This window comes from Macrobrachium nipponense, chromosome 16 (assembly GCF_015104395.2).
Source record: "Macrobrachium nipponense isolate FS-2020 chromosome 16, ASM1510439v2, whole genome shotgun sequence".
Taxonomy (NCBI): Eukaryota; Metazoa; Arthropoda; class Malacostraca; order Decapoda; family Palaemonidae; genus Macrobrachium; species Macrobrachium nipponense.
The window spans coordinates 38045057-38066508 of record NC_087209.1 but is presented as its reverse complement, the minus strand read 5'-3'; the positions used below and the strand labels follow the sequence as shown (position 1 = coordinate 38066508).

Sequence of the window (21452 nt, the reverse complement as noted above, 5' to 3'; positions counted from 1 at the left end):
AACAAGGAACATGATAGATTCGCTAGGATTGCTCGTCAACCTCGAGAAGTCACAACTGATCCCCAGCCAGAACTTGGTATATCTGGGGATTCAGATGGATTCTCGGGGTTTTCGAGTATATCCTTCGCAGAGAAAGAATCGCTCGAGGTTTGTCGAGAATCTCGAGCTTCTTAGAGAGAAAGAACAGCTCAGCGAGGGATTACCTGAGCCTTTTAGGGACCCTGTCCTCACTGGAAAAGTTCTTCCTCGCTAGGGAGTACTTCACCTTCGCCCTCTTCAGTTTTTCCTCAAAGAGGTGTGGAGTTGGAAGACGGGTCAACTCTCGGACATCTTCCCAACTTCCGCAAGAAGTAAAAAGATCATCTGAAGTGGTGGATCCCTCCGCTTCAAAAGAACGAGGCGTATCGCTTGCTCTGCAGAACCCAGACCAAGTGTTATTTACCGACGCTTCGGAGTCGGGATGGGGAGCGACGCTAGGAGCAAGGGAGGTGTCAGGCACCTGGACAAAGGAACAGGGTGTCCTGGCACATCAATTGCAAGGAACTTGTGGCCATACACCTAGCCTTAAAGTTCTTCGAAGAGATAGTCAGAGACGGGGTGATACAGATAAACTCGGACAAACACCACGGCTCTGGCTTACATACGCAAGCAAGGAGGCAACGCACTCTTCTCCCTCTATCAGTTAACAAGACACCTGTTAACCTGGACGGAAGAAAGAGGCATAAACTCTCCTCACAAGGTTTGTTCAAGGGATCAAGAATGTGAGAGCGGACAGACTGAGCAGGAGAAATCAGGTCCTTCCCACAGAATGGACTCTACACGAAGAAGTGGTGTCGAAGTCTTTGGTCCCTGTGGGGGAGACCTCACATAGACCTGTTTGCGACGTTCCTCTCCAAAAGAATAGAGATCTTTTGCTCTCTAGTGGAAGATCCGAGAGCCTTCGCAATAGACGCGTTTCTCATGGATTGTCGGGTGTGGACGCATACGCCTTTCCCCCGTTCAAAATCCTGGGGGAATGTGTCAGGAAGTTCGTAGCTTCGAAGAGCACGAAGTTGACACTCATAGCCCCATTTTGCCAGCCCAGGAATGGTTCACGGGGGGCAGGTACTGGATGGATAGTGGACTTCCCCAGATCGCTTCCAAACAGACACGATCTACTCAGACAACCCCACTTCGAGAGGTTTCATCAACCAACCTCCCAGGTCTCGCTCTGACTGCCTTCGACTATCGAAAGACTTGTCAGAGCGAGAGGCTTTTCTCGCAAGGCTGCGGGCTCTATCGCTAGAGCCCGCAGAGCTTCGACGAGAAGAGTATACCAGTCAAAGTGGGAAGTCTTTAGGAGGTGGTGTAAGGGTCCGAAGCTGTCCTCCTCCAGTACCTCTATAGTGAATATTGCCGATTTCCTCCTCTTTCTGAGAGAGGAATCACACCTATCTGTCTCGACAATAAAAGGATACAGAAGCATGCTGTCTTCAGTATTCAGGAATCGAGGCCTGGACATTGCTAACAACAAAGATCTACACGATCTAATTAGATCTTTTGAGACTTCTAAAGCAGCTACTCTAGAACACCTAGTTGGAAATCTAGACGTGGTCCTGAAATTCCTTTCATCGGATAAATTCGAGCCTTTACATCTGGCTTCCTTCCGCGACGTCACTAGGAAATGCTTGTTCCTGGTGGCTCTCGCTACAGCCAAGAGGACGAGCCGAATTACACGCTCTGGATTCCACGGTGGGGTCAAAGGAGATGCTGCCATCTGTTCTTTCCAGACAATGTTTCTGGCAAAGAACGAAAACCCGTCAAAACCGTGGCCCAGAAGTTTTGAGGTAAAAGGCCTATCTAACCTTGTAGGCAGAGAGATAGAGAGATCTCTCTGTCCAGTGAGAGCTCATTAAATATTATTTAGAGAGGAAGAGACAGATGGGAGCTTGTCAACAAGGTCTGTGGTGTGCGGTGAAGAACCCCAAAACCCCGACTCATGTCCAAGAACGCCTTGGCTTTCTTTGTGAGAAGCGTTATTACGGACGCTCACAAGAACTGCTCGGAGGAATCCTTCGGTCTTCTAAAGTCAAGACTCATGAAGTGAGGGCAGTAGCAACGTCTTTGCGTTCCAAAAGAATATGTCTCTAAAGAATATCATTGAGACTATATATTGGAGGTGCAATTCAGTGTTTGCATCTCATTATCTGAAGGATGTGAGAGTGACCTATGAGAAGTGCTTCTCGCTAGGTCCTTTTGTATCAGCAGATACAGTACTGGGTCTTGGAGCAAAGACTGATCCTTAATTTTGTGTTTTTATCGTACTTAAACCCTCTTGTCAGATATGTGCTTGGTTTTCTATTAGCAAGCTCACTACTGTCGCACAGGAGCAGAGTGTCATTGCTGTAGGGGATCAAGGGTATGTATGGCTAGTAGGGAGTACAAAATTTTTTTTTTGTATATTTTGTAATGAAAGGGTGTAATTATGTTTCGAGTTTTGGTTGTTTGTAAGGAGTTCGGGGATAACTCATTACAATCTAGAACTAACATGGATGTTAGGATCAGGTGATCGGGATCGGTTTTGTGCTCCTTGAACAAGGTGTATTGTCATGTTAGTGGAATAGCACCCAATGACAAAGGCCTTTAGGCTCTGCCGAGTAAGTGGATAAGACCCCATTGGCAGACCCACAAGAACTCTTAGCCATAGATCAATATCTCGCTGAGGCTCTTGAGGCTAAGCAGACTCCAAGGCAGTAGCCTGCGAAGTCTTCAGCCTAATAAGGTAGGAACCCAAAGGTTTATATACCTACAACATATGTTGTTTACCTGTCTATTTCAGTAGTTAGCTGTCTCTTACCCACCACCAATGGGTGCTAATCAGCTAAGTATATATCTGGCAGGGAAGTTGAATGTATAAAAAATGATATTGTCATGTTACATAAAGTAAGTTTTTATACATACTTACCTGACAGATATACGATTAATGGCCCACCCAGCCTCCCCCGCAGGAGACAGGTGGAAGAGAAGGAATTCTGATTAGAAAATGGGGATGGTTCCTAGTCCTGCCACCCAGGGCAGGGCGGGAGATCACCATGACCTACCTGTAGCGTGTGCCGCGAAATTTGAAATTCTGTCGGAGACGACGGAGTCTATAGCTAAGTATATATCTGTCAGGTAAGTATGTATAAAACTTTATTGTAACATGACAATATCATTTTTTTTTTTACTTATACTGATTATCACATTAGTTTCAGACTCAGCAAATTTGACCATAACAGAACTGGAGCGACGTAATAGTGAACTTGCAGCATTACTGCAGCAAGAACGCCAGACTTCACAGCAGCAAGCACAGCACATTGACCAAATGGTAAACTTCCTTACTAATTATTAGTTATGTCACATGAAATTTAAACTGTGTACAATATGTAATCACTGGTGAATGATGTGCATGTTAACAAGTATGTTTCTCATATCAAGTATTACAGGATGATTATTGAGATTTACCATTTTGTATATGTGAAATACCCAGTAATTATATAGCTAAGAGTTTCTACTCGACGGCAGAATTAAGTTCAAATTTCGCTGGTAGCGCTTCGATGGCTCAGTGTATGTCTACAGTGCCGTCTCCCTACGTCAGTACACACTAGGAACGACTTAGCTAATCACGTCATTCTGTTTTCTGCCGCGCTCAACGAAACATCTAGTGCTTGCAACACTTGTTCTTATTTTCTGGTTATATCACCGGATTTTGGTATTGTTACAGTCACCAGAATGCATTCATAGACTTTGAGCAGGATGAGTCTTGTCTTTTGTTTATATTTTGTTCAGATTAACATCTAGCCGGATACTGGCAGTCTCCGGGAATAATAATAATGACCTTATAGATAGTCATCGGTTAAGTATTGCCTTTAGTAACTAATCTTGATGTTATGTCCTTACTTTAGGCCAAACTTTTATTGTTAGAATTTGTTTACTGGCCATGAGCTATTAGCAAGACACCGTGTTGGTAACAGTTACCTTAGATCAATCCTTTTACTCTCATATTGTTCACCGGACATTAGACTAGTATTCTCAAATCGAAGGTAATGATTACCTTAAAGTAATTTTAAAAGTTATCCATTCTTTTATCCCAAACCTAAGATTTATTTACTTACCGGGATTAGGCTACAGGTAAGTCGCCCGTTAATGATTACCTTTAAAGTAATTCTTGAACGTTGCAGGATGTGGCATCATTCTATTTGGTGTATTGATTTTGGTATTTTTGTTTACAATCATAGACTAGTCACAAACCGCCAGTAAACATGATTACCTTAAAGGTAATTTGTGAATGTCAAACCTATTTTTAGGCCAAATTTTGACAATTAGGCCAACACATTTTGTTTTGTTTACCGTGCCTGCGATACGCATCACTTTTCAGAGACAAAGGGGGAGGTTGATACTGTATTAAGGAGAGAATGGTGCGATTGTTTGGCTGCGGGAGGTCATAGGTGGATTGTCCCGTCAGTCGAGTATTATTGAACATAACTACCGTACTGGGTTTTGCTTCGGCAGTACTTCGGTACGTTACAGAGTCTACCTACGGGCTGCTCTTGAGCAAGAGCCTGTACTGACATAAAGCCAGCTTAATCTTAAACAACTACAGAGAGAGCTGGGATGGTCTTGGTGTAAGGAGGTATTTTCCTGGTGTCATACAGTTGTGAATGTTCACGCTCGGTAACCTAACCTCCAACTCGCGTCGCATGTCGGATTGGATGTCAGGCCACTCGAGGCAATTAGCAGGGTACAGCTAAGGCCACCGATAGTGCGTAATCGGTTATTAAATACGATTACTCTGAATTCTTGATTTATCAGAGGGTAATTACTTGTTTGTTTCATACATTCAACTTACCTGTCAGATATATACATAGCTATCGACTCCGTCGTCCCCGACAGAAATTCGAATTTCGCGGCACACGCTACAGGTAGGTCAGGTGATCTACCGGCCTGCCGCTGGGTGGCAGGACTAGGAACCATCCCCGTTTTCTAATCAGATTCTCTCTGTCGCTGGGAAGGTAAACATATGTTTACTTTTCCTCCTGATTTGATTTTCCGTGTTTCATCGCCATCGAATTCTTCTGGGCCGACTTTTACAGGGTAAGTAACTGGAATCGGTGGTTTTGGCATACGTTTTTAATAACTTTTTAATAACTTTTAATGAATTAACTTCGAAGTTTTCAAAGAATAGAGGATGTGTAACTACCTAAGTTTTCGGTAGACAATTACATAGTTTGCAAGAAAGGGAAATATAAATATTTATTCATTGATAAAGTGTAATAAATGTTAGAATTTGATGGAGGAAAATAAAGTAACTTCCTATTTGAGGAAGTCAGAAAAACATAGAACTAGATATGCTTTCTTTAGAAGCTTTAATAGCCCTCGTTCTGACAAGCAGTTAGAATATTAACAGTACTAGTAGTGTTGTTTCCTCATCACCTTCTTACTTCACAGAAACTACAAATTCATTTGCAATTTGAAGATAAAGGAATGTAGCTCAAGATACGAGCTATTATAAGGTAAGAAGTGATTATAGTGTTCCCCATTGCAATAGAGGGTGCGTCTGATCGGCTCTGTCTCTCTCCCAGCCTCGACCTCTTCCAAGCTCACAGGCCCAGAGGAGAAGGAATGTCGAAAGCCTTACGGAGGTTATGGAGAATCCCCACCCCACCGATCAGGCGTCCCGTCGCAGGTTCTGTAGAACGTCCCAGACTGCCAGGGATAGCCATTGGAAAGGCATCCTAATTCATTGTGTTCCCCTTATTATTATCGTCTTGACGAATAAGGAGAAGAAACATTCAACGGCGTAGATTAAATGAAGATGCAAGATAATCTCGTCTGGCTATCGGAACCTCAGAAGAGACGGAGAAAGGAAGAAATCATTCGATAACAGTTGCGGTAGAGGCATTGCCCTATCCGGGTTCGTCCCCCCGTACGGTTGGACGGGGGGGGGGCTCTATCCCATGGGGGTTTGAAAGTTATTTCAATAAAATTTTTCCTCATCGGTACTGTATATGAAAATATATCTATTCTGAGAAGAACGAATTAGATATTAAAGATATTTGTTGACGAAATGAATTATATGGATCTCGTTTAGTGAGTACACATATATATATAACTTTTAAGCTTCTAGCTCCTTGGGCATGAAGCTCCGGTAACGAGGCTCAATGCGCCTAAAGCGTCTGAAACAAGGCGCAAAGCACCTGAAGGGCCTGAATATAGGCGCAAAGCGCCTGAAGCACTATGAACCAGGATCTTCATCGGAAATGGAAGTCCTTCTCATTCAGAAGAAAGGGAGGGCCATGTCGAAAATGGAAGTATTGTCGAATTCTAAGCAAGAACTTTCCAGCGAAGATCGCCTTTCAGATGCTCGGAACTTTCCAACAGAAAAAAAAAAACTTTCTTTAAGGACGATACGTCTGCTAAGATCCAGGAGTATCTGATCACGATACTCCTCCCAGGCGCCAGGAGTATTCGGAAAGGAACGCGATACTCCTGCCAAGCACCAGGAGTATTCCGACGAGCACGATACTCCTTCCAGGCGCCAAGAGTATTCGGAACGTGATACTCCTACCAGGCGCCAGGAGTATTCCGATCACGATACTCCTCCTAAGAAAGCGATACTTCTGCCAGGCGCCAGGAGTATTACCGAGCACGATACTCCTCCCAGGCGCCAGGAGTATTCGGAGCGCGATACCTCCTGCCAGGCGCCAGGAGTATTCCGAGGATGAGGAGTATTCCGGATTCGCGATAATCCTCCCAGGCCGCCAAGAGTATTAGGGAGCGCCGACACTCCTACCAGGCGCCAGGAGTATTCGAGGACGAGGAGTATTCCGAAATGCGATACTCCTCCCAGGCGCCAGGAGTATTCTAGGCAAGATACTCCTGCTTAGCGCCAGGCACTTTCTCCTACAAGAAGAGCCTGACAACCGCCAAGAGTCCTCCAGGCGAAAGGTGAAAGACATTCGAGGCTTCTCCTGAAAGGGACGGGAGTTGTTGCACAGGCGGCCGTTGCCCTTGTCAGGATCGTCTTAATGCAATAAAGGCAAGAGCAAGTTCGGCTTTTTCCAGGCAGGGACCAAGATTAGCACCAGGCTGCCGTAACCCTTGTCAGGTTAGAGTCGGTACTGCTAAAAGCCCCTTCACCTTTCGAAAGAAGCGCTCTCCTCCGGTTGCTCAATCTTGTCCCAACTTGAGGAATGGAAGATAGAGCAGAATTGTGAGAATTACTTCAGTATTAGTAAGAGGATATTAAAATCATCCTCCTTCTAAAAAATAATGCAACCAACCATTTACAGAAAGAGGAGCAATAGTTTGGAAGTTGAACAAGATTCGTACAAGCTCTCATTCATTGATTAGAGGCTCTTCCAGATAAGAAAGGCGTAAAATACGGACTTATCTCCAAGATAATAAAAGCTGGAGAGATTCTCTTCGATCCTCGGTTGTCATTTGCGATCTCTTTCGACTAATACTCATTCGGGATTTTTATCGACGAAATGAACGAAGAGAGTAAGATTTCCATTCTTTCTCTGCATGTCGGAAAAGAAAAGAAAGTGTGTCGTAGGGAAGGCTTGCTGTAGACGGACTAATTCTGAATGACAAGTCATATACGCAGACCATAGTTGCCTTTCTGGTTCGCTACGGAATTATCTACATCCTTACAGGATTTTCCTAGTAAGGACTTCGCTTAAAAGGTTTGTTACGACAATACCTACTCAGCTTCGGTATTTAACAAAGGTTGTTTGGCTTAAATTTGCATTATTGAGAGCTTTCTCAGACTCGAGAATAATTTTATTATATCCATTCATTGAAGGGAGAGTAACTGGCAACTCAGAATGAATGCAGCCAGGCAGTGAATGAGACGGCTGTAATGGTGAGCCAATCTAGTACCATCCGGTTCTCGGTCGTGAACGGTTGGTTACATCTCTTCTCCTAAGGGATCGAATGCTTACCGTATATTCCTCATACAATCAGGGACCTAACCACGAATTGAGGGGATTTTTTAGGCAAACATGAATAACATCGTATTCGTTTGCTAAGGATATCTCTCTGCCTCGGCGAGGAAAGAATGTAGTAGGAAATTCACCTTAAGATAACGATACGGTTAAGCCTTATGCACACACCGTGGTAATTACAGCGTTCCTACTATCCTTACAGAGTTTCCTAGATGAATGCTGTTACCACAATGTGAACGGGGATTATAAAGGATTTAATTCGGCAGAGCACGATTAAATTTAAACATTTATTGGAAAGAGTTGTCAGACCCTGCGGAAAGTATTCACAGATCTCTTCGCAGGGCAGAAGATGAACGAGCTTCTTATAGATTGCTTCCTTTTCCTCGAAACAAGAGAGGTAGCAAGATACGCCATCTTTAATTTAAATAGGGGAATAAACTTTAGTCTTTTTTCCCCTAGTTATATATATTCTTAACACATATTAAAATAAATGGGCGTCAAAGGAAGAAGATGAATGCATCATTTTGGCAATAAAAAGGTTGGATTCACAGAGGTCACGTTCTTCTTTCAGCATGTGTCGGAAGGTAGAGATTTTATCGGAATCTATTATAAACATTGGACCTGAAAAACCTATTCACTCGGAGTCTGTCTGCGTGCAGACTGACCAGAAGTAAATATGAATGAGAGGATTTTTCAAGGGAAGCTTGATAATTCCTTTAAATATGTTAAAGACATAGAGTTGCTGCAGATCGTGCTAGATAGAAAGGGGAAACTGTCCTCTTCCGATACCTCCGTGAACCACATAATGGTTTTCTTCCCTTTCAGAGGGAAGAATCACCTTGGTATTTTATGCTATCAATGAACACAGTAAAAAGATATACTCTGTCTAGACAAAGAATATTAGAGATGGTAGAGAATTAAGATCTTCGGGATCTTATACAATACCTCTATACGATAAGAGTAAGTGATCTTATACTTAGAATGGGATCCTAATTTGGGGCCTCAGATTCCGGGTTCCGACAAGATGGAACTGCTCCCAATCAAATGTTTCTCTTGGTCCTAAACGATCAAAAGGACAAGTGAAATTTTGGGCTTTAGAATCTGGAATCGAATTCTATGAAGACTCGGCAATGGGTGCTGGCCAGCATAGTATGTTTGGCAAGAGAACTAAAGCCTTTTATTCCTGGATCAACGCTTTCAGATAGAGGTTTCGTTGTCCGGGTAATGTAGTGACATTGTCATCTACAGAAGAAGACAAGGTTTAAACGTTTACTGACAGAGTCTTTGGAACGCGAGGAGGGCTCAAACTACTTCCCAAAAGGTTCAGAGAGATACATTCAAGAGCTAGAAATCAGGAGTCCTACCAATTTCAGCTCAGAATCTCTTTAAAATTCCAAGCTCCTTCCCTTCCTTCGGGCAAGGATAGGGAAGCTTCTGCAACGAGAAAACTCATCAACATGTAGGAGGGGAGAACTCGTTAGCACGGAAGTATGCAATAAGGATCCTCCTCGGAGGAGAACGTACTGTCTCTCGGACTTTTGAGATTTCCTTTTGTCTACTGGATGGAGCTGACTAAATTTTGATGAATGTGCAGGAGCAATTAGCGTCTTTGGTAGGAGTACTTTCTAAAGAGCCTACTCGTAAAAAGGATGACAGGCTTCCGATTAAGAGATCCAAATACCGATCTCCTGCCGGGCGCGACGAACCCTACAGGGGAGTTGTCGCACAAGCGGCCATCTCTGGGGGGAGCGATGCGTTAGGCAGGCGAGACGTGGGAAAGGAAGTAACTCCTGCCAAGCGTCTGGCGCCAACTAGGAGCCAGGCGCCAAGTTGGCGCAAAGAGCCTGACTTTACTGTAGATCGTTCTAGGCCCAGATCTTCATCCAAGCAACAAGAGCCAACTGGAGAAGAGAGAACTCCTGATAGGAGTATAGCGCCAGCTAAGCGCAATATACTTGCCATTCGAAAGGCGCATTCCATGAGCGATACTCCTACCAAGCAACAGGAGTATTCGGAACTAGATGCGCCTTCCAGAGGTCAGGAGTATTCGGGAAGAGATACTCCTGCCAGGCGCCTTGAGTACTCTGACCTCGATACTCCTCCCAGGAGCCAGGAGTAGTCTAGACTTTTTTACTCCTACCAGGCGCCAGGAGTATTCGGAGCGCGATGTGCCTACCAAGCGCAAGGATTATTCTGAGCTTAATACTCCTAACAGGCGCCAGGAGTATTCCGATCACGATACTCCTCCTAGGAAAGCGATACTTCTGCCAGGCGCCAGGAGTATTCCGAGCACGATACTTCCTCCCAGCGCCAGGAGTTATTCGGAGCGCGATACTCCTGAGCCAGGCGCCAGGAGTATTCAAGCGCGAGGTGCTACCAAGCGCCAGGAGTATTCTGAGCTTAATACTCCTAACAGGCGCCAGGAGTATTTGGAGCGAGATGCGCCTTCCAGACGGCAGGAGTATTCGAAGAGTTTTACGACTGTCAGGCGCCAGGAGTATTCCAAACAGGATACTCCTCGCGCCAGCCAGGCGCAAGCCAGACGCTAGGCTTCATACAGATGAGATCCAGTTCAAAAGAAACGCTAGTCTTCTTTGAAACAATGGTGATCTCTAAAGCACTTCGTAAGTGACTTGATGATACCTTCAAACAGCTGAGAATTTAAAAGCTCATGAAGTGCGAGCTTTTTGCAAATTCTTGTTCTTTTCGTAACAATATGTCAGGAAGACATATTAGCTTTAAACATATGAGAGATGCAACTAGGTGTTGACTGCTCATTACACGAAGGATTTCAAGTTAACCTACGAGAGATCCTTCTCTTCTTGGTTTATACGTATCAGCGGATACGTTGCTGGATAAGGAGCCGACACTGATCCTTTAATAATGAGTTGAATTTATTTTAACTCAGTGATTTTTTTTTGAGGTTTGAAAGGAGTTTGGGGGATAACTCTCTTTCAATTTAGCGCGAACCCTCATGTTAGGAACAGGTGATCGGGATCGGTGTTGTGCTCCTTAGTTATGCCAATAGGCATAGGCATGTTGTCATATAGCGGATTAGCACCCATTGACAAATGCCAATTAGGCTACCGAGTAAGTGGATAAGACCCCATCGGTAGACCCACAAGAACTCTTGGCCACAGATCACTATCTTGCTAAGGCTCTTGAGACGAAGCAGACCTCCTAGGCAATAGCTAGGAAGTCAACCCTTCGTCTAGAACACAGAGGAACCAAGGTCTATAAATACCTACAACATATGTTGTTTACCTGTCTAGTCAGTAGTTAGCTGTCTCTTGCCCTCCACCAAAGGGTGTCAATCAGCTATGTATATATCTGACAGGTAAGTTGAATGTATGAAAATGATATTGTTATGATACAATAAAGTTTCATACATACTTACCTGGCAGATATATACAATTGAAGACCCACCCAGCCTCCCCGCAGGAGACAGGTGGAAGAGAGAATCTGATTAGAAAACGGGGATGGTTCCTAGTCCTGCCACCCAGCGGCAGGCCGGTAGATCACCTGACCTACCTGTAGCGTGTGCCGCGAAATTCGAATTTCTGTCGGGGACGACGGAGTCGATAGCTATGTATATATCTGCCAGGTAAGTATGTATGAAACTTTATTGTATCATAACAATATCATTTTTTTCTTGATCACTAATTAGAGTGGAATTTTGTTACATTATACAAAATGTACACGTACATTTACACGATTTGTAAGAAATAAGATGCCTTCATTTCCATAGATACCAGAATAATCGATAACTGATCGCTTATTTTCTTACAGTAATAAGTAACTGAAATCACCAGAGACACTGGCATCTCACCTCTAGTCTGCCTGAGCGTTATTTTGCGTTATTCAATACTAACACTAAGTTTAGGAAACACTAATGTTGTTCATACATTTTTAGCATTTCTTCTTGTCTAGTTACCAGAATTTTATTTACGGTAATCGATTACAGATCGATTATTTGCATAAAGTAATAAGTAACTAAAGACGTTGGCATCTTGTCTGTCTAGGAGCAAGAGCCCGAACTGACATAAGGCCATCTTATTTAAAACACCAGCCGTCAGAGCGTCCACCCCTGGGCGCCCAATGTTTCGGGTGCAAGTGGCTGCCGAGTGCCTAGTTGTCAGGCTACAGTGGCTGCTGAGCGCCCAGCGTTTGGGCACCAGTGACTGCCAAGCACCCAGTGTTTGGGTTGACAATGGTTGCCCAATGATTCAGGCACCTATGCATGCGGCCTGCCTAATGCCTAGTGTTCGCCTCCCTCCTTCCAACTCTCGCCTCACGCCTCCCAAAGCTGACGCCATTTCTCTCCTACTAACCCTTTTATATTATTCATTTCCTCCCGCTCCTGGCTCTATCGCTTCCTTCCCATGCCTTTGCCAGCATTTTTTTTCGATTATCGTGACTATCAATGTAACAGTGAAGTGTTGTGCAGTGGAGGAGGTGGCTGCTTGTCACTCAATTCTCTTAGACAAAGGACAAAGGTCACTGTCCCGCTCCCCCGCACCAGGAAGAAGACATACCAGAAGTCCAAGGGAACTCGCGGGTTTACATACAGGTAGTCACTCCCTCAGTCGAACCTGTTGTCGGTTCCCAGGTATCGACAGACAGCTGCTGGAAAGGTGTCTTTCTGGATGTGTCAGAGGAGGTGACTATCTGGCCCCTCGGTTCTCCTAGAATTAGTCACTGTCCTGCTCCTTCTCACGGTCAAGGAGAGGACATACTGGTAGTCAAAGGGAGTACGGGGGGTTGCTCCCGGTAGTTACCCCCTCAATCGAACCTGCAGCTTTGCCCAGGTATTGGCAGACAGCCATTGAAAAGGCTTCTTGATGGGTGTGAAGTGAGGAAGGATTTTTTCCCCCTCGTTCAAACCTGTCGTGAGTGTGTATAGGTTGCGACCCAATGTCGCTGGAAAGGCGCTTCAGTGACAGTGTACAGTTGTAGTCCTATTCCACTGGTTTGTCACTTAACAGTTTGTGTCGATGACACGATTGTTTGGTCTCTCGACCTCTGAAGAAGTATTCTTCGGTCAATGAACCCTTGCACATTTGTAGTCCTGCTTGTCTGACTCCTCACAGTCTTATGTTCCTTCAACACACAACTACAAACCCAACTCGCGACTGCAGACCCGACTCGAGACTCGGCTGATGCGACTCTCAGTTGATGTTGACTTATGACTCAGCTGATCCAACTGTCGATTTTCGACTCTTGACTCGGCTGATTCATCTGAGGAAGTCCGATGGGAGTTTTTATTTCCCCCTCGGTTGAACTGGTCATCAGTAGTCATCGAATTAAAGAAAGGTTACTTATTTTACTTAATAATTAGTAGTATTTTGGACGCCCTTTACTAGCACTTAGATGTTGGAAGCATCATAAGTGACCTTTTGCTTCCGATAGCTAGTCCTCCCAGACATTCGCAGCCAGTGGGTCGACTTGCACGCCTTCACATGCGTTTACAGGTACAGATACCGACTTGTAGTTTGCAAAAGTGGATTTAAACTCTCCTCCTGTGTTGGTATATGTGAGCCTTCTCAATACTTTTATCCCTGACACTCATCAGAATAGTACCAAATCTCATGATGAGCACCAGATATCAGTGCCTAGCCGCTCGAATCTTTCTCGTATGGCTGTTTTATTTTTGTCGAGCACCAGTTCCCTGTCCAGGCGCTCTGCCTCTGCACCATCGAAGGCGTCCACTCCTTGGCTTTAGCTCGCTCTGCCTCTTTTCCATGCTTCACCTGGCAACAGCTGTTGGTAGTCTGGCGCTTCCTATTGGACGCCCAACGAGTTTCCTCGTTCACGTTCGTCTACACTAGATGATCTTTAGTTAGTCACCATTTGAACAATGAACAGGACATCATGAGAGTCGAGCAGTTTTTCATGTAGTCCTCATCGTGAAGTTTCGATCACAAAGACAGATGTGTGGCAAGAAATAGCAAGTTCTCGCCATCTTTTGGGGCAGTCAATTCTAATTTATTCTCTCGCATTCCCGCTATCGAACCAGTTGTAGAAAGAGAATGCTGTTTGGTGGGTGAAAGCCTCTGCTGTCCCTTCAGGAAACGTCTTTTTCGCTTAGGCGAATAAGTTTTCTTAAGTTTTTTTTATTGCTATCTTCACTGCAAGTTGATGAATGTGTGCGTTATTGCCCGCTCCCTCTAGTTCCAAGAAGAGTGGACAGGAACAGTCATCCTGAATAAGAGGAATCTACAGATTACTCTCCCCAGAGTTCTGATGCGAGAGCCTCTGTTCTTGGTTCGATAATAGGAGCTTTCCGGTCAGTTTTTCCATTTTGGGAACAACCAGTTCGGTATGAACTATGGTCTTTGGTGTCCTGTTATCGCAGTAGAAGCTTTCCTGCGGGATAGCTTCACCTTCACTTTCTTCATTAGAGAATGAAGGAGATCTGTTTCCAGTCCTTATTCTTTTTCTCTTCGAAGTGAAGAGAATTAGGCTGACGCATGGCCGTCAGGAGCCTATGAATATCCAAGAGTTGCTGATTTTGATTTTAATGATGTTTTGGCAACACCACAGAATTGGAATGATCACCGAACAAGGGGGGTTTCTTTCCCTCTTGTTACGGTTATCATGTAGATGCTCGAGGGTATCTGTAGTGAACTTGATGGCTCTAAAAGACAAATGTATTCCAAAGTGGAGTGTGCTACCAGGCAACTCAGCCTATGAAGTCACGTGAGGAGTAGTGACTGCCTTCGCAGTGAGTGTTTCTGTGCTTGACTGACTTCGAATTAGCTCTTTTCTCTGCTGTCGATGTTTAACCGCTAATTCAGATCTCTGGCTGCCCATCACAGGCCTAAGTCTCTGGTTGGCTTTGGACTCTCGCTTATGGTTCCTATTTTGAATTCCACACTTGCCATTGCGAGAATCATCGGAGAGAAAGATTTGTCTCTTTATACTCATTATCTGTTTACCCCACGGTGCGAGTACAACAGAAATCCGTAAGTCTGCTTAGTCGCAATTGACCCATAGGCCACTGCGATAATTCAGAATGATTTCTCAGTCAAACACAGCGGTATTTGTATTCCATATTCATTTTCTAATTTATAAAGTGTTCAGTTACTAATTGTTCACCCCGAATTGGAGTGGCATTGGAGGACAGCCTGATAGCTCTGCTTCCAGTGTGAAGAGAAGAGTTCCTCCCAGAACCTCTTTCTTTGTATAAACTTGTTGTCTTCTAGTTTATATAGATTTCATGTTTAAAACCTTGTACCAAACATTGGTATGGGGTGATTTTTTGGCCTACTTAGTAGCGAAGCTAAGGATGTAAGAACTACCTCTACCTCCTTAGTCTTCAACCCGTAACCCTTTCTGCCATCAAACATCCGGAGGCGTGAGCAATCTTCGCTTTTATGTTTTAAGTAGTTTTAAAAAGTGTCGAATTTTTTCAGTATCTCTTGACCATTTTAGTGACTGGCATGGCATCGTGGAAGGAAGCATTGGATGTTTCCTATTATTATCTCTTCACCTTTTCACCAAGGTGGTTGAGTATGGAGAGCCAGGCAATACAGTGTACCTGGGGAACCCACCACTCATAGTGGATGGGTCTTGACTTTATTTCAGTGTAGGTGTCAGTGTTTTCTGGTTGTTTTATTGAAGTGCTACGCCCAGGGCAAGGGTGGCATTAGGACTGACCTCCTCGCTGCAAAGTTTCCCCTAAGTAGAAGGCGATCCTTGGCTCTACCGCCATGCCACTATAAATTAAGATGAGCTCTAACCAGGGGCAGTAGCTATTCATCTGCATAGCTCTCTTAACAAGCATTGTTTTTTCAATGCTAGCTACTTTTCTATTTCAAATTCATTACATGCTTTAGTATACTGTGACTTCATGATAGTATGTATTGGGTAAAGAAGACACCTGTGACAAAGCGTTCTGAGCAAATTTGTGCATGTTTGACAGTGTCCCCTTTCTGTTGATTATTGACAGCCATAATCTTTGCCTTTCATCAGACAATTGCTCAACTTTTTCACATTCGTGCAACCTTATGACAGGTATTGTTTAGAATCCATATTTTGCTGAGCCCCCTGCACAATTTGTACATCCATTTACCTTTCAAGAAACAACCATTTTTGCCCTTTAACATGCTTTTTGCTCTTTGCACAGCTGCCCACAGCTTGTCAACAAACATGGCGAGTGCTTGTGAAATGCCCAGATGCTATGCTGTGACGTCATAGGTCACCCCTGTACATTACCATTGGGCATCATGTCAACTTCTATAAGTGTAATTGCATAAATACTTGTATGGTGTTGGTGCATCCAGAACTCCTGATAAGTGCACAATGAGTGCACATATCAGGAGTTCTGGATGAGTGCTTAAGCACACTTAAGCACTCATCTGTAGCTTCTAGCTCAGTTTCAGCAGATCATACAAAAGTCTACAGAAATGTGTACATTCTTGATTTGGAGTGGTTACAAGTCAACCTTGATTCATTATTCAGTAACCAGTACCACTAGGTCTGATTGTCTGTGGCTACAGTCCAAGACTTCTTACCAGGACAGACTGTTGTGTTAGCATCTCTTTTGGGGGAGGATCCAACTTGTCTTGGGGAATCTGTTAGGACCTGAGGGTTCTTCTTCAGCACCTCTTCCGGCAGTGGAATGTAGAGATCAGTTGGTTTACTGTGACTTAATGATAGGGAACCAGCCACTGCCTCTTTTGTCTTGCCCATCTTGTTGATAGAGCATAGTCTTTCGAGAAAACCAAGACTCATCAGTTTGTGAATTGATGATCCCCCCATGGGGAGAGACTGACTGGAGGATAAGGCCTCCACATAACACAGTCTTGAGCTATGGAATGAGTAAGTCCTGGCTTCCTTCCAGATAGGTGTTTCACCCAAGGATAAGAGGTAAAATTCAGGTGGTTGCTGGTGTTGTGAGGAAAGGAGCTAACTTTTACCCAAATCAGAGTGACAAACTTTGTTGCTTGAAGACCTGAAATGTGTCTTCTTTCACCTTGAGACAAATTTCTACAGATTAACCATGTAATGGTCTAGTTCTTGGAGGCTCTTTACCCTTTCTGAAGGGTAAGGTAGAAGGGGCTGTGGGGAAGAGAACCAGCTACAGCTGGGACTCTCTGATCCACTTTGCTTTTTCTGTCAACACTCTTGGGCAACAAACGGGAACCACAGCTAAGCTTTCATGGGCTGCTGCACCTGTTCCTGCTGTCAGGAGGAACCTCCTATCCTCAAAACCGAGACAAGGAACCTTGACGTCATCCTTTAGGAAGGGCAGGGAATCTTCTTAAGCCTTTTGTCCCCTGCCCCCAAGCCCCAGCTAGGAAGGGGAAGAAATGGAGGTGTGGGGGTGGATGGACTGAGGTTGGCAGTCCCTTTCTCCAACTGCCATTAGTAAGGGAATGCCTACCATATCATTGGGCAGTATGGTAGGGACATTGGGCAGAGCCATGGGTAGTCTGTGTCCTTTGGGATGACTGTAGAATACCTTTCAAGGACCAGTGCTCCATGTTCTGAAGGCTCCAGGGTTTTACAGTTTCCTTTTCCCAGTGGAGAAGGTGACCAGCAGCTAGATAGTGGTCATCGATCTCTCCATTAAACAAGTTCCCCTATTTTGTCTTGATTCAAGTTGGAAACATCATAGCCCATTGGATTTCATCAGAGGAGACAATTTTATGTATTTTGTAGCTCTGTAGGATGCATATGTTCAAGTGCACGTCTATCACTCATCCAGAAAGTATCTCACTTCATTTGCAACTGGTTGATTTACCAGTTCATACTGGTTCACCTAGATTTTGCCTTTGAACAATATTTGCTTGCTGCATCACATGGGCAATTGGCTATTTCTGGTGTTCTTTTAAGATACTTTTGCTCCTGGGGATCATGATGAACTGAGATAAGTCGCCTCTCATAACAGGCAGCTGGCAAAATACCTGAGTATGCCTAGGCAACAAGAGTTTCCTTCAGACTCTTATGTTAGTTGGCCAGGTATGTTTCAGCACTTTTTTTTCATAAAAGGACAACTAGCTCAGCAGTGGCAGGGAATCCCAGAAGAAGCTAGTCTCATACAAGCAGCAGTGCCGCCTATGTTTGCTTCAGTGGCAACTGAAGTGGAATAGGTCAGCCTCAAGCAATCCTCCATATCAGCTCATGCCCATAAGTAGGAATCTCAGGAAAGGGTGAGGTACACACATGAATGGCATGTATGCTTTAGGTATGTTAGCCAGGTATATTACTGGTAGAAGTAGTGGTGTGACAGCTCAGCTCAGGCGATCTGTCACCTGAACTGACAATGATAACCAGGTTCTTCTTCCCCATGTGGCAAATTCTTGCTTGGCAAAATATGTGTGCTTAGCAGATCAGGAACCCCTTGGTAGGGGGTCAGTAAGGGGCTACCAGGGCCATTCTGAGCCCCAGTGACATCAGTGTACATATTCAATACTCCATTGATCGATCACCAGATCAGACTGAATGGAGGAAAGGAATTTGCCCAGATTGTCTGAGGGGTGTTGGAAGGCATCTTCCAGAATCTCCCAGGGCTCTGGCATGTGAGGATAAACTTTAATGTTTTCCAGAACTTGAACAGCTTTTCCAGCAAGCAAGGACTACTCCATCAGCTCAGGTTATCTCACATATTCTCAAGATTAACTACTATGTATTCTTATTACAATCACAAGAATACATATTTATACTCTTAGAATATTCTTAGTTACTATTTCTATCTTTGTGATTTAAGTTGCTGTATGATGAATTCCAGTTTTCTATATTTCATCTCCTCGTAAGAAACATTTAAGTAAGCATTTTGGTTGATAGATGGTGGTGTGCATTGTTTACTTTATTAACTTCCAATGTCAGATGCTGTTCTTGCAAAATTCTCTCCAAGTTCATAACTCTCAAAGCATGGAAAAAATACTAAATTTTTTATGTTTCATATATCTAAATTTTATTTTCTTCTTTTTACCTTTTTTATGCTGCATAATTTAAAAATATGTTGAAAATAGTATAATATGTGACTCTCGAGTTAACTCAGGAATGTAAATAGGACATATTTCAAAATTTAATATATTAGTAATTTTTTAATAATTATGCACTACTTATTCAAAACCAACATAACGAACAGTTCAACATATGAACAGACATCCAGAACATAACTTGTTTGTAAATTGGGGGTTGACTGTACCCTCATTTTGCATACTTATACACAGGGGCCATGGGTGAAAAAGGCTGGATTAGACAGTGGCAAGTCTAAATGGAGTTTATTAACCACAGGATATCTTTGTTGCAACCAGGAAAAATATTAGGCATACTGATATTCACTGCATCATATCAAATTGAAATATACATACCTAACTGTACACTGTTCTGTGCTACATCTCTTTGGTCCCTATTTTCACTGGTCTGTCTTTTTACTTTGAATCTGTTATCCTCTATATCTAATCCACAATGCTGTCAAACTCTTCAGTGATGTAACTTTATGTTAAAGAGCTGAAGTTACGGCAGTCAGAATGGGAACTTAATCCTTGAATGAGATATAAGAGTTTAAAATATGATCTGTTTCTTGATTATCTCTTACCAGTCTGGTTAGATTGTGACAGGGAGCTTGATCTTGCTCTATCACTATAGATTATATGTTCCATAGTCCCTCTCTACAAATTTAAAGATATTTCTTGAAGTGATTAATGAAAGTTTTTTTATTTTTATGTTCTTTCCAGAAAGCACAATTAGAGAGGGTTGAAGCAGAGTTGAGTGCTGCGCAAGGGGTTCTTAATTCTAGTGCAGGAGGTGGTGTAAGAGAAATAGAAAGCATGAGGGAGCAACTCCAAGTTCACATTCAGACCATTGGAATTTTAGTATCGGAAAAATCAGAACTCCAGTCTTCACTTACTCATGCCAACCACGCCCTCAAACAGAAAGCAGGTAAGCATTTTGTGTGCAATATTCAATTTATGATACAGTATTTATGAAATTACCTTTATCGGCATTTTGTTTTATTATGTTTAGATTACTCCTCTCGTGTAGGCGAATTCAAAACATCCTCATCAAAATTAGAGATTACGATCTCTCTCTCTCTCTCTCTCTCTCTCTCTCTCTCTCTCTCTCTCTCTCTCTCTCTCTCTCTCTCTCTCTCTCTCTCTCCAGAGGTTGTGTTAAACTACTTTATAACATTAGTAATAATAACATAACATAAAATAGTAATTCTAAACTTTGTATAAATATTTTGGATTAAGAATATTACATACATTTGACTTCCTCTACATAACATTTCCCAATGGGATTGATATAAAACACTAATGGTTTGATTTTGTTTCCAGTGAAAACTTTGAAATAAAATCCTTTTATTAAAGGGAATTTATTTTTTTGTCCAGTTATTTATTGCTTACACATATAGGAGAATTGAAAAATTCTGAATACATTATCAGACTGTATTAACATTTCAGGTGAAGTCTCAGAACTAGATGGAAGGCTTAGTGCTTCTCGGCAGAGGGTGAGTGAGCTGGAATCTAGCCTGAAAGACTTGACATCACAGTATGAGGTTCTGAAAGACCAGCAAACTAATGTTTCCAAAGACTTGGATACCAATAAAATGTCCAATTTCAAGCTTAGGTATGTATTGTTTGTTTAATGATGCAGAGTTATATTGTACAGTACACTATATACATACTGTGCATTCTGTAAGCTGTGTTATTTTCTATAGATCTATTAAATGACATAGAACTGTTTGAGAAGATATTGACGATTGGCAAACAAATCATAACTTGCCCTAAGTGCACCTTTCACTCGGTAGCAAATATCCCAATATAGGCAGCCCCAGTTAACGACGGGATCGGTCAACTGCTATCCAGTTTTATGACGCTTGTCTAACAACGCTGTTAACTGGATTTTCAGCACCAATCTCCAGTTAGCAGCGCCAATCTCTGGTTAGCAGTACTGATCTCCAGTATACAGCGGTGCTGATCTCTGGTTACAGCGCCGATATCCAGTTAATGTCACTAATAGTACCTGGTTAGCTGTGTCGTAAAGCAAGATATTAGAGTTTTTATTGCTGATTTTCGGTTAGCAGCGTCGGTCACGAAAGGACACCCCTACCATTAACCAGGGAATGCCTGTACGTACTACTTTATTAGTATTTTATCACTGAGTAATATTGATTAGTCCTCTGGGAGACAAGTTTTAACTGTATAGTCTGATTAAGTTGAATGATTTTAACTGTGATGATGATGATGATAATGATAAACCAGTAGACTTCCAGCCTTGCAAATTAGTTTACAATATCGTACTGCATTTCATATTAAGTGAACCCCTGTATTTGTGCACTCCTGATTCATGGACTCACGTATTCACGGATTTCTCTCTGGAACATATACCCCCATTATTCGCAGAAAATTTACCTATTCGCAGTATTTTTCTATGAAAAATATCCATATATAAATGTTTTTTATCAGTTTCATCATAAAATGCACTTTTTGTGATAAAACTATAAAAAAAACCAGGTATAAACTTTTTTAG

General features: G+C 43.0%; 1 protein-coding gene across 1 annotated transcript in view; it reads left to right on the top strand.

Annotated features, from left to right (window-relative positions):
* Nucleotides 1-21452, top strand: part of LOC135195676 (golgin subfamily A member 2-like) — a 212058-nt gene that overhangs the window by 60912 nt on the left and 129694 nt on the right. The window contains exons 4-6 of the mRNA XM_064222066.1: nt 3228-3346; nt 19658-19862; nt 20384-20549. Coding sequence (XP_064078136.1) covers nt 3228-3346; nt 19658-19862; nt 20384-20549 — 490 coding nt within the window. The remainder of the gene's footprint in view (nt 1-3227; nt 3347-19657; nt 19863-20383; nt 20550-21452) is intronic.